The sequence below is a fragment of the Xenopus tropicalis genome, chromosome 8 (genome assembly GCF_000004195.4).
Source record: "Xenopus tropicalis strain Nigerian chromosome 8, UCB_Xtro_10.0, whole genome shotgun sequence".
Lineage (NCBI taxonomy): Eukaryota > Metazoa > Chordata > Amphibia > Anura > Pipidae > Xenopus > Xenopus tropicalis.
The window spans coordinates 70081512-70095040 of record NC_030684.2 but is presented as its reverse complement, the minus strand read 5'-3'; the positions used below and the strand labels follow the sequence as shown (position 1 = coordinate 70095040).

General features: G+C 39.5%; 1 protein-coding gene across 8 annotated transcripts in view; it reads left to right on the top strand.

Annotated features, from left to right (window-relative positions):
* Nucleotides 1–13529, top strand: part of atp11c (ATPase, class VI, type 11C) — a 79776-nt gene that overhangs the window by 22093 nt on the left and 44154 nt on the right. For all 8 annotated transcript variants that reach the window (XM_012969232.3, XM_031891896.1, XM_002932596.5 and 5 more), the window contains exon 3: nucleotides 10448–10567. In XM_012969232.3, coding sequence (XP_012824686.2) covers nucleotides 10448–10567 — 120 coding nt within the window. The remainder of the gene's footprint in view (nucleotides 1–10447; nucleotides 10568–13529) is intronic.

Here is a 13529-nt window from a genome sequence, read left to right as displayed (position 1 = left end):
AGTGCTTGTTCAAATCAATAGTAGATTCTCTTTGTAAAAATATATACACTTCCTCAATGATTTGCCATCTCCATATAGTAGATGTGGGACTCCTCTCACTAACACAGCAACCAAAATAATGGTTGGTGATAGATGCTGCCCCACCACAGCCCTAAACATCTGGACATTATGCTGCCACTAAACAAAAATACAAATCAAATAGTTTGCATTCTGGCTTGTCTGGAATGTACAAATGCAATAGTGCATACCTGCATAGTGGGCAAAAAGTCTCTTTTGAGGAACCTGTTTTGCAGTCTTAGTTAATTGGTGTGATGAAGGATCCAAAATTGACTGCTCCTGCTCTCCATCAGCATGTATTGATCAAGAATGATACACCTGTCCTTTATGCTTTGTGGTTCCTTCAGTTTCTTTTGCATATGGACCCCCTGATTTCATGCAAGATACTAGTTGTTATATGGCTATTATTAAGCATTAAATCTGGCCACAAACCCTGAGGGGGAGTAAACTAAGCATGCTGAAGTGTGTTTACCTCTGTCTCAGTTAATGGTTCTTATAAGAACAATTGCAGCAATAGTGACTGGTGGCCAGTGCTTTGTGTGGGTGGTGACATTCAGCATTATTGTTGCAGTAGTGCAAAACTAGAAAACTGTATAGTTTACTGATCCATTTTCACACTGTTATTTATTACATGGCTTATTAGTTTTAGCCAGGCAGTTCTGCAAGACTAAAGGTGGCCATACACGAGCAGATCCGCTCGCTTGGCGATGTCACCAAGCGAGCGGATCTTCCCCTGATATCCCCACCTACGGGTGGGCGATATCAGGGAGCATTTAGGTAAAAAAAAAAATAATTAATGTGGGCGGCAATGGGGCAGTCGGATCGGGGACCGCATCAACGAGCCGATGCGGTCCCCGATCCGACCAGATTTTCTAACCTGGCCGATCGAGATCTGGCCAATTTCAGGCCAGATATCGGTCGGCCAGGCCGCTCTGCTCTCCCCATACACGGGCCGATTAGCTGCCGAATCGGTCCAAGGGACCGATATCGGCTGCTATAGTCGGCCCGTGTATGGGGACCTTAAGGCAGACAATTAGAAATCGCTGCTATCTGCAGCCACATGGTGGCTCTTCATCTGTATATGCTGCTCTCTTTCTTCAGTCCACTAGCTCCCAGATAAGTCACACACACCAACACTTAGGGGCTGATTTACTAAGACACGAATTCGAATCCGAATTGGAAAAATTCCGATTGGAAAACGAACATTTTGCGTCTTTTTCGTATTTTTTGCGATTTTTTCGGCGCCTTTACGACTTTCGGAAATTGTCGGGACTTTTTCGTTATCAATACGATTTTCGCAAAAAAACGCGAGTTTTTCGTAGCCATTACGATTCGCTCGTATCTTGTCGCGACTTTTTCGTATTGAGCGCTCGTAAGCGGCGGCCGAAACTTTCAGACTTTTCAGCATGATTTTGGAAGCCTCCCATAGGACTCAATGGCACCCTGCAGCTCCAACCTGGCCCAAGAAAAGTCACCATACTGAAGCTTGAATGAATCCGAACGCTACGAAAAAAATCGCAACATTTTGCGCAACTTTCGGAATGGCTACGAAAAAGGCGCGACTTTTCGCGCAAGTTTTAACGCTACGAAAAAATCGCCAGATTTTACGCAACATTCGGATGGCAACAAAAAAGTTGCGATAATTTTCCGCAAAAATCGCCAAATACCGATCATTACGAAAAAAACGCAATCGGATGCATTCGGCCGGTTCGTGAGTAAGTAAATGGGCCCCTTAGTTGACGATTCATCATTGTTCACAAAATTCGAATTATAGTTAAAACACAAATGTCTGGCATTTATTTAATTGCAACGAACACAAAAACTCGAATGTAAAACTTCACCATCTAAAAGCTTGCAAGTTTGTATAGAAGTCAATGGGAGTTGTCCTGGGCAAACTCAAGCTCTATTTGCAAACTCAGAATTTTCAAGTTCGTAAACGCCAATAATTTGAACTATTTTAATTTTTATTCAAACAAATTTTCTTAAATAAATAAGCGGGAGATTGTGCAAGTTTTTTTTTCGATTCAAATTCATGAACTCGAAAATTGATAAATAAGGCCATTAAGCTAATATACTTACTTTTGGGTGTGTGGGTTTTTGCACACTTACAGCTTACACATACATACAACTAGATAAGTGTATGCAGACATACACTTCTCAAATATTTTTTTATTACTGCATGAAATTTTTTTCCCCCCAATAAGCTCTGGGAAGCTCTAATGACACCACAGAATGAATATTTTATTTTGGTGGTTTTATTGGATTTTCAACAGTTCACATTGCCGTTGATTGTTTGTGCCCATAAAACATGTGATGCACAGAGAGATTTGTCAAGCTGGGAATTACACTATGGATCTCCCTTTGTGGTGTTTTTGCTTTAATTGGTCTTATTGGATTTCTTTAATTTGATTGCATTATACAGGTATAGGACCCATTATCCAGAATGCTCGGGACCAAGGGTATTCCGGAAAAGGTTTTTTTTTTTTTTCCGTAATTTGGATCTCAATACGTTGTCTATTAAAATATCAATAAAACATTAATTAAACCCAATAGGATTGTTTTGCATCCAATAAGGCTTATTTATATCTTAGTTACAAGGTACTGTTTTATTACTACAGAGAAAAAGGAAATCAGAGCTTTCTGGATAATGGGTTTCTGGATAAGGGATCTCATACCTGTACGTTGTTTTTGCTTACTTTTTTACCCATATAAACTTTGTCTATAGTATTTTGATCTTGGACTTTTAACATACTACCTAGTGTTGTAAACCTAATGGGTATCAAACTGAAGACCCCTGCCATTTATAAATCATATAATATATTAGGGGTGCACCGAACCCTGGATTGGGTTCGGGATTCGGCCTTTTTTGGCAGGATTCAGATTTGGCTGAATTCATGGTCCTGGCTGAACTGAATCTGAATCCTTAAAAACTTTTTAGCCTTAAAATAAATTATTTTTCAAATAATTTATATTTTACTCAAAACCGAATCAAAAGATTACTGGTATTTAATGCATAGGAAGTTTGGAAATCCAGCATTAAAAGTGACATTTTTTCTGGCAACATAAATAAAACAGCTATTAAATAAAGTTATTTCAGTATATTCACAACACCATATAAAAAACAGAACACATTTGCAGGCCTTGTGATTGGATTTTACAGCTCAGTGCTTCTTAACCAGGCGTTGCTGTTAAATAATGATAAAACACACTGGAAATAATCATTTCATTTTCCCCTGTGAGAGGCTGTGTGTGTGAATTCACTGATACTCGCTGCAGGGAGATTCTTCACGTGTGTTTGTTGTTACTTACAACCTGGCCACTCTTGAACAAGACTTAATCTTGTTGAGCTGTATGGTTCCAAAAACAACCACTTTCCCCTTGATATGTAATTGTTGAGATCTTCTTGCTGATTGATATCTGATGTTATCTGTTGGTTGAGTCCTACATGCGGCCATAGAGGTGGTCAGTAACTGTATGGAGCCCATATGATCAAAGTCACTTACCCTGCCAACTAGACTATATTGCAGCCCCAAGGTTTACATTTCCATGTTGCTGGGTTCAGTGTTGCAGAGCTGTTGGAAATGGTTAATTTCAAAAACTGCCAAAAACAGCCAGATGAGAATCTATTTGTATGTTATTAAAAATTAGCTGTACATATATAACAGATAAAGGTTCTTTTTAGAGCAAGCTTGTGCTTAAGGGCTCTGGGACACGGGGGAGATTAGTCGGCCACAACAAATCTCCCGTGTCGCGGGCGTCTAATCTCCCCGAAATGCCATGTCACCGGCGAAAATGTAAATGCTCTCAAGGCAACTTCAGCGATTTCGGGGAAATCGCAGCGCCGCGTATGCCATGCCACAGGCGACTTACATTTTCGCCGGTGAGATGGCATTTTGAGGAGATTAGACGCCTGCGACACGGGAGATTTGTTGTTGGCGACTATTCTCCCCATATGCCACAAGCAAGCTTTATCAGAAAAGTCTATGTAAGTAAAGCCATAAGCACTTACAGTAATGCTGCACTTAGGCCTCTATCAAAAGAAACACAGGATATCTTGTCTCTTTTTTTGTAAACATGATGTTCCAGTGTCTGACTTCCTCTCTCCCCTCTCCTGCTCCCCCCTCCCACCAGAATGCTAAGAACTCCCTCCCCACTCCCTTAGGAATGTGTGATCTCGGCTATAACGCTAGAGACTGCAGGAAGGAAGCTAGCTAAAATGGCAGCTGCTATCTTAAGCAAAAGGAGAAAGCTTCTAAAGCTGTTTACTCCGGTATGGCAATGCTTTCTGCAGAATAAATATATTGTTCTAGGTGGCACTAATGTGGCAAATCTATTAGCAGTAAAATACCAAAATGACTTTCCTTCTACTTTAAACTAGCAATAAACATCAATATACACATTTTTTCAACATGAGCAAAATAAAAAGAATCTGTCAAAAATACATTCCACCAATTCTTTGAATTAAAAAAAAAAAAAAAGAATAATTCTATTTTTAAACAAAAGTAAATCATTATTTTGTTTACAGACTTACTATCTTGCCATGAATTAGCTGAGCTAGTTTAATTAGAGATACTGCACTTTGTATGATGTGAGAAATGCAATGGAAAAGATCATTGTTTGGTGTGTTTTCCACCAGTGTTAAAGGTGGGATACAAGTAGCACCAGGTAAAAGGCCTGATTTTGCAGCAGGTAATGCTGTGTTTTATGTTTCTGGCTTAGGAAAAGCCAAATTAATAGGTCCCTGGAGTGAATGAAGGGAGAGCAGGAAAGACCCTCCATTCCGTACTCCACTTAGTATTTTGATTTGGCCAGCTGTAGGGAGCTACCTGATTAGGCTGCAGGTAAGCAGCAAATAAAAGGGCTGTGTGATTACACAGGGGGTAGAGTTGGAGGTTGATTCTTGACTCAGAAGGTCTCTCAGAGCGGGGCACAGGGCAGGAAGGCTGCCTGTGTTAGGAACTCCCAGAGGAGCTGGGGGTGCCACCTGCCACTGCAAGGAGCTGATTTTTACTGTTAGGGCATTTGGATAATGCAGCACAGTCTTCGTAATTGCCTTCAATTTTGTAATGTGCTGATAAGTGATTATTATCCTTTGGGCTGCCTGTGTTTTTGCAACATTATAATGTGTGTGTGAGATCTCGTTTTCATAAGGGAAGTTCAGATAAATTAGAAGCAGTTACAGAATATAAGAAGTAAGCCTATTTAAACTGATCACTGTAGTCAGCCATTATGTGCTCAAAATTGCATGGGTGCAGTTAAGACTAAACTGATAGCAAAAACATAAGGACATGCCCTTTTTAAGTTGATATTTTGCATTACTTTCTTTTTGGTTTCTTTCAGATTTCCTGCTTTGCTATGTATTTTTCCTTCCCTAACAAACTATGGGTAACTATGCTTATTTACATGTTAGGTTACATATGGTTTGTCAAATGCAACATTTTGATTACCTTCAATTAAGAAATTTACCCTATGGTCACAGGGTTGCATTTTCCTAGAAAAAAAATTAACTGCCCTTCTTATATCTTTTTTTTTTATCTATTAGTAACATTGTTATAAAGGATACTTTTACTGGCCATGTTAATAAGTTATAATTATTGTATCTCAGGATAGTACAGGTATGGCCTCTGTGAGAAGGAAGGGCAGAATTCAGAATAACAAGAAACAGGTCTTTCCTCTTATTTCCCCTTTATTGACAATTCATTGTTTACGGACAGTACTGATGCTGGGGTATGTTACACACAGTAATTGCCACTAACCAATATTTTTGTTGAGAAGTATTTATTTAGTAAATTCTTACAAGTATTTTTCATTTCCTCTCTTACCCATGGATATTCATATATGCACAGTTTTTGAATGCATGCAAGTGTTAATGTTTTTCCTTTTGGTGGCATTGCATATGGTTAACTGTCAGCAAACTTCAGTAGTGACCTTTGTCCACTTAGTGATTTGCAATTTCCAGAGTTAGCCTCAAATATTTTAGGATTACACATGCTGAAGTGCTTGAATTCCGCCAGTTATGGAGTTACCAGATGAATTAGGGTTGGCGTTTTGGCACTTAATGGTAAGCCTGCATCATATTCCCTCGTTTATGAAGTGGTTTTCAGAGTTAGGAATAGGATAACAGTAATATTAAACACAACACCAGAGATTTTCCAAATCTGCACTGCAACAGATAATAGTAGTGCAATGAAAAGCCTGTATTCTTGATTAGACACTGTATTCATGAAACTTTCAATTCATGAAAATACAGCCTATAAATATTATGTATATATTTTTGCAATTAAAAGTACAAGATGGCATGCATAAGAGCTTTGTAGGTTTATTATCTGTTCTCATTAAATAAAGTCACTTGGGTACAGTTCCAAATGTTGTATAGTATTAACATAAATATTTAATGTGTATTTGCAATTATATATATATATCTAAGTAGGGCTTATAGTTACTTCACTTTTCCCCAGCCAGGAAAATGTAATACTATCATTGTTATTATACACAAGGAGGGAGTCCAAAATAGACATTCAGTATAAAACTGCCTAATATTTACCACCCACAAAGTTCAGTAGGAAGATCCTTTATGGCAGAATAACTTACCTAGACTAACTCAGAAAGGAAAAATTAAATATGGGCAGATTTATCAAAATGTGAGTTTAGAGCTTAATACATAAAAACTCATCCATGTTCTATTCATTCCTATGGGATTTTTATAGGCATATTTATCAATGGGCGAAAGTTAGAACTCCCCATTTGGTAAACCCCATGAGAATGAACAGAAGGTGGGTGAATTTTTATGAATGAAGGTGTTGTGAATCCTGCATATGGGCTTTTCCCCAAGTGGTGTGTCTGTCTGTCCTGTATGATTTTTTTTTTTTTTGTGCTGTGCATCCTGGGCTGTAAGGGAAGTTTATAAGAATCAGTCTTTCCTTAAAGGGGCAGTATACCCTTTTGTTAAATGTGAGATCAATGTATACGGCTTGTACTGAGCCTTTTCTTGTCCTTTAAGTAGGGGCATTATAACAAACCTTTGAACATTGCTTCTCAGCTTCCAATCTTCAGTGAATTCACTTGTATTTCCCAGTAAAGAACATCTTATTTCTGTTGTGTTTAATTGATGGTTGATCCCCATTTGTTCAGCTGCACCCAAACAGTACAGAACTGTTTCCATCAGGCTTTTAAACAAAGCAGCAGACACCCTTCTATCTACTTATGTTCTCATCTCCTTTATGAATAAAGCATGCCAAATATGCTTTCCTCCCTCACTTCAATGATGTCTGGACAGCGTAGTCTTCTTCCTGTTTATCAGATACTATTTGCTCCTGTTTTTTGTTTTGGTTTGTTTGGGTGTGAAAGTCTGGTTGGAAACCAAATTTTTGCCAAACATATACTACTACAGCGCTGTCCAACTTCTGTGGTACCGAGGGCCGGAAAGGAAGCCAGTTTGACCACCCCCCCTTTTTAAACCACACTCATTTAAAACCACACCCATGTTATCACAAGAGCTTTTAAGACTATACCCACATTAATGGTGGTAGCGCAGCAAAACCCAAAATGGTTGGTGCTCACTGTTGGGATATCGCCCTTCATTCATATGTGAAAGAATTATATTATGTCATATTAAGGCACAACCTTAAATCCATATGCCTCCTCCTCCCCTGTGGATAGCACAGCAACCCCCAGCACATAATTACACACCTTGGGGACCATATAATGACTATTTTCAAATGCTAACAAACTCCCAGAACAAACCCCTGCCAGGTTCACCTCCCACAGGCAGCATAGGGCAGGCAGAGTATGGCACACCCAGGTAGCATAGGACAGGTTGAGTATGGCACACACAGGCAGGGTAGGGCAGGCAGAGTATGGGACACACAGGCAGCATAAAGCAGGCAGAGTATGGCACACACAGGCAGCATAGGGCAGAGAGAGTATGACACACACAGGCAACATAGGGCAAGCAGGGTATGGCACACACAGGAAGCATAGGGCAGGCAGAGTATGGCACACACAGGAAGCATAGGGCAGGCAGAGTATGGCATATACTGTGTGTGAACAATGCAGGGGGTAAACAATGCAGGGATTAAAAGGTGTGAACAGTACAGGAGATTACATATTTAAACAAACTGAATATGAGATGAGAACCATGCAGGGGGCCATTTAATCTCAGTACTGATACCATTTAAAGCTTTCACAAAGGTAAGCCATCAAAGGGGCCACACAGAGTGGGGGTCGCCAGTTGGGGGCCGCCAGTTGGACAGCCCTGTACTACTACATACTACTGAACATATCGTAAAGCGCAGTAATTATAGCAAACTTTTTGTTTAAAAAACTAAATGCTGTGAACAGGTTTTTTAAAAATAAGTTATCCTAATTTATTATATTCACTAAATAAAGTACTCTGATGCAAATCCTGTTATGGGGTACAGTTAATGCTGACACACACAGACTTACCCATACGGTTCTTGTATTGACCGACCTGTAGGCAAAAAGGATACCTTTCGAGGGATTATACATGTGTTCTGCCACCTTTGTGTTAGATTTAAATGGGCCAACCACCTGAATAATCAGAACAGCAGAAAGTAAAGAGACGCCAGAGAGCCGGAGCTCCTCCCCCTTACAATCTTTAGTGTTTCACTTTTTTTTCATTAAAGGGGTAGGTCACCTTTAAATTAACTTTTAATATGATGTAGACATTCTCATATTCTGAGACAATTTGCATTTGGTCTTCATTTTTTATTTGTTATGGTTTTTCAGTTGTTTTGCTTTTTGTTCAGCAGCTCTCCATTTGGTATTTTAGCAGCATCTTATGTACCCTATCCACCAGGTAGTGATTTAAACGAGAGATGGGAATATGAAGTAGAGGGTATAGAAAGATAAGTAATAAAAAGTAACAAAACTAATAAAATTGTAGCCTTACAAAGCATTAGTTTTTGGCTGCCAGGGTCAGTAACCCCATTTGAAAGCTGTAAAGAGGCAGAAGGGAAAGGCAAATAATTCAAAAACAATAAAAAAAATAAATAATGAAAACCAATTGCAAAGTTGCTAGGAATAGGGCCTTCTGTAACATACTAAAAGTTAACTTAGTAACTTAGTAAAAAAGGTCAGTGCACCAGAGGCCATCCCTTTGGATAAGAGGATCTGAACTTTCATTTGAAGCAGCGTAGGGGGTTTTTCACGGTGAAGGCAGTGAGGTTGGGGTATGCCCTTCCTAGTGATGTTGTAATGGCAGATTTTGTTAATGCCTTTAAGAGGGGCCTGGATGAATTCTTGAACAAGCATAGTATCCAAGGTTATTGTGATACTAAAATCTACAGTTAGGGGCCCATTTACTTACTCACGAACCGGCCGAATGCGTCCGATTGTGGTTTTTTCGTAATGATCGGTATTTGGCGATTTTTTCTGAAAATTATCGCGACTTTTTCGTTGCCATTCCGAATGTTGCGCAAAATCTGGCGATTTTTTCGTAGCGTTAAAACTTGCGCGAAAAGTCGCGCCTTTTTCGTAGCCATTCCGAAAGTTGAGCAAAATGTTGCGATTTTTTCGTAGCGTTCGGATTCATTCAAGCTTCAGTATGGTGACTTTTCTTGGGCCAGGTTGGAGCTGCAGGGTGCCATTGAGTCCTATGGGAGGCTTCCAAAATCATGCTAAGTCTTACGAGCGCTCAATACGAAAAAGTCGCGACAAGATACGAGCGAATCGTAATGGCGGCGAAAAACTCACGTTTTTTCGCGAAAATCGTATTGGTAACGAAAAAGTCGCGACAATTTCCGAAAAGTCGTAAAGGCGCCGAAAAAATCGCAAAAAATACGAAAAAGACACAAAATGTTCGTTTTCCAATCGGAATTTTTCCAATTCGGATTCGAATTCGTGTCTTAGTAAATATGGTTTATGTTTGTGAATGTATAAATAGGTCAGTATAGGTTTGTGAGTAATGGGATTATTTGGTAGAGTGGAACTCGATGGACTCCAGTCTTTATTCAAACCTATGTAATTATGTGAACCGCCCTTGTAAAGACACGCACATATTTTTCTGTTGTGTTTTAATTGATGGTAGCTTCCTGTTTGGTCGCTTTCTTCAAATAATTGTGAATATTAAAACATATTTCCTTTCTTTCTAATAATAAAACAGTACCTTGTACTTAATCCCAACTAAGATAAAATTAATCCTTATTGAATGCAAAATAATCTTATTGGTTTTATTTAATGTTTAAATGGTTTTTCTGGTTGACTTAAGGTGTGAAGATCCAAATTATGGAAAGACCTCTTAGCTGGAAAACCCCAGCATTTTAAGTAACATGTCCTATACCTGTAATTTCTTTGATATAAAAATAACATCTTTAATTTTATTATTTTTTTTAAATGTATTTGATTTCACTTTCTTTGCTTTTATCGGAAGTGTCCTGGAGAAGAAAACCGTGTTGGAACTCGCACTGTGTACGTTGGACCTCGGTCAGCTTCCGAGACCGATGCCTACATCCAGCCAAAATTCTGTGACAATCGGATTGTTTCTTCAAAGGTTTGTCTGTTTCAGTTATTTTTTCCTCTTTCACTTTCACCACAGAGGTGAATATAAAGTGGTAAAATGACAATCCCACTTAGTTAATAGCTGGGTTGGGCATCAGAAGCTGCTGAAATAGCTTAGGGGCTGTAAGCTCTCTGGTATTTACATATAACATTTACAAAGAGAACTGTTGTTGTTCAGTTTGGATGTTATATTTTAGCACTGTATTGTGTGGCACCTTTTTTTGCTAGGTTTCTATATCTTAGCTTCATGTGTCATGGGTTTCATGTGGGCTGTTTGGTTCTCAGTTTGTGCCATGGGAATGTAGCAGGCTGTCCGTATAAAAATGACCAACGTCATTTTCTTTAGGTTGAGATGATGGTCACTAGTACATGCACAGAATGTAAAAATTGTATTTGCATTCCCAGGGCTACAGACACACCCAAGTCAAATATTGTTGAAGTTTCACTGAATTAATCACGGTATTGCTCTGAGAAATCATAGATTACAGTACAAAGAAAAATGTCACACACACACACATATATATATAAAAGGCTTGGTCTTTTTTATCTGCATTTTCCTTCCATAGACCCCTTGAGTTCAGTTACAGACCTGAAGGCCCATTCAATTCAGTTGGAAGGGCAGGGAAAATTAGCTGAAAATCACTGACTGATATTGGCATTGTGTACCATTAGCCTAAGGTTTTAGGAAAATATTGTGTTTTGAATAGGAAATGCTGATGCTGTCAGGTTGGGGACAGAGTAAGTAAGTGATCAAAATACCATGTGTGATATAACATGCGTGTGCAGAGGCAATTTGCCCTAGGGTATTGATGGAGTGATTTACTAATCCCTTGAGATTTTGCAGGGATTTTAGCAGAGGATATTCTCATGGTATGTTCTACCTCATTAATGGGCAATATGCAAAATTTCAGGGGCCATAGGAAATGTGTGGCTCCTGACTACTCAACAAGACCACATATACCAAAGGTATATTTTACCCTGTATTCTGTGTGTGTAACTTGTGTGTAGCACTGTATATGCTTTTTTCAATGCAGGCAGCAAAAAGTTGCTTTATGGTGAGTATACTCATATGGCACGGCAGCTGAGCAGTAGAGTGGGTTTCATGCAGTTCCTGGACAGATATCACTGCTCTACCTAGTGGTAACATACAGAATTTATTTGGGGGCCAGCACAGGATTTTTGAAATTTGACAAAGGGCATGCTGGCCCAAAACATGTAGTGTGGTGCAAAACGAATAAAGTAAGTTGCAACATAGTTCTGCTTCCTCCTTCAGTCTCCTATTGTTTTGCTACTATTGAGCTGGGACTGGGATTAAGCCTTAGAGGGTCGGTATAACACAGGTCTCGGTGAACCTAAAACTCTTTTGTTGTGATTTTCCTCTAATTCTGTCATTGCTTTTATTTATCCTATAGTGCGAACTGGTGCTAGGACAATAATGTGTTCTGCTTGCTTGCTGCTGCTGGTCTTTTAAATTTCCCCTGTTGTATCTAAGCTGGCAATAGGTTTTCTATCGGGATTCACATTTTATTCATTCCTATCGGATTTTAGAAGCGTATTTAGCAATTGGTGAAAGTTAGGGTTTTCTGTGGTAAGCTCTAATCTCACATTTTCATAAATCTGCCCCTAAGGGCTGTGGCACGCGGGGGAGATTAGTTGCCCGCGACAAATCTCCCCCGCGTGCCACAGCCCTTAGGGGCAGATTTATGAAAACGGGGCCACGATTTCCCGAAATCTCTGAAGTTGCCTTGAGAGGAAACGTATGCGTTTTCGGGAAATCGCATTGCCGCATATGCCATCCCACTGATGATTTACATTCAAGCTGGTGGGATGGCATATCGGGGAGATTAGTCGCCCGCAACAAGGGAGATTTGTCGCGGGCGACTAATCTCCCTGTCTACCATGGCTCTTAGTTTCTAAAATGTAGTAAAGTACTATGAGACAGCCATGCTGCCAGATGCCTAATGTTCAGACTTGTGCTCTGTTGTGTTAATATTTGCGGCTTTCCCAAATGCTGACTGTGCCTTCAGGAGACTATAGTTAAGCAACAGCTGGACAGGGTCTTATCAGTGATCTGTGAGGTTAAATGGGTCTGTTTCTCTAGAGCTACTACACTAATGTGTTTAGTGTGAATCATAGTTTCCTTTCTGTAAATGTGAAACTCACCACTTTGCTTTTTCCCTCCATGTATTCTGTCAGTGCATTCATTTTGTTCTCCCTGCTGACTGATCTTTTCCAAAATAAGACACAAAACCCTCTGAGCAGCTTGTATTTTTCATTTCTCCTTAGCTTTCTCATCAGTTGATTCTGACAGATGCTGCCTTGCTGACACAGTGTAGAAAAGGCACCTGCATTTGCTCCGAGGCCTTGGTTTCTCTGGTGCCGCCTAGCCAATGTCCCTGCTGCATGAGCACAACATTAAGCACTTGTCTGCAACATTAATAATGTGCTGCTAACAAAACAACTCATTTTTTCTCACTCGTTAATAGAGACCCCTGAATATTCAAGTACGTCACAGGAATTATATAATGTACAGAGAGCTGTTACTGGCGTTGTTCTGTTATCTAGAAACACATTATCCTGTTTAAGCTAAATATCCCTTTTCACAACTTTTTGCTGTACTAATAAAGTAGTTGTAATAAGCTGCTTAAGCTACGGAAATCCTCGCAAAAATGTTTTCCGTACCGTTAAATTATAGTGATGACAGAAAGCCCAGGTTCCAAGCATTACAGATTTCCCATACCTGCAGTTTTTAAGCTATATTTAAAAAGGTACCGGTTTCACGTAAATGCCAAAAACATGCCACAGAGTAAAAGGAGACGCCTACCCATGCCCTATCTCGTAACCACCCCTGTTCCTGACTAACAGTGCTACTCTCTATGTAAAAATATATAGACCAAGAACTTTATTCAGACAGCTTACACACATTTACTCATGGGCACAGTCCTGTTAGTTAA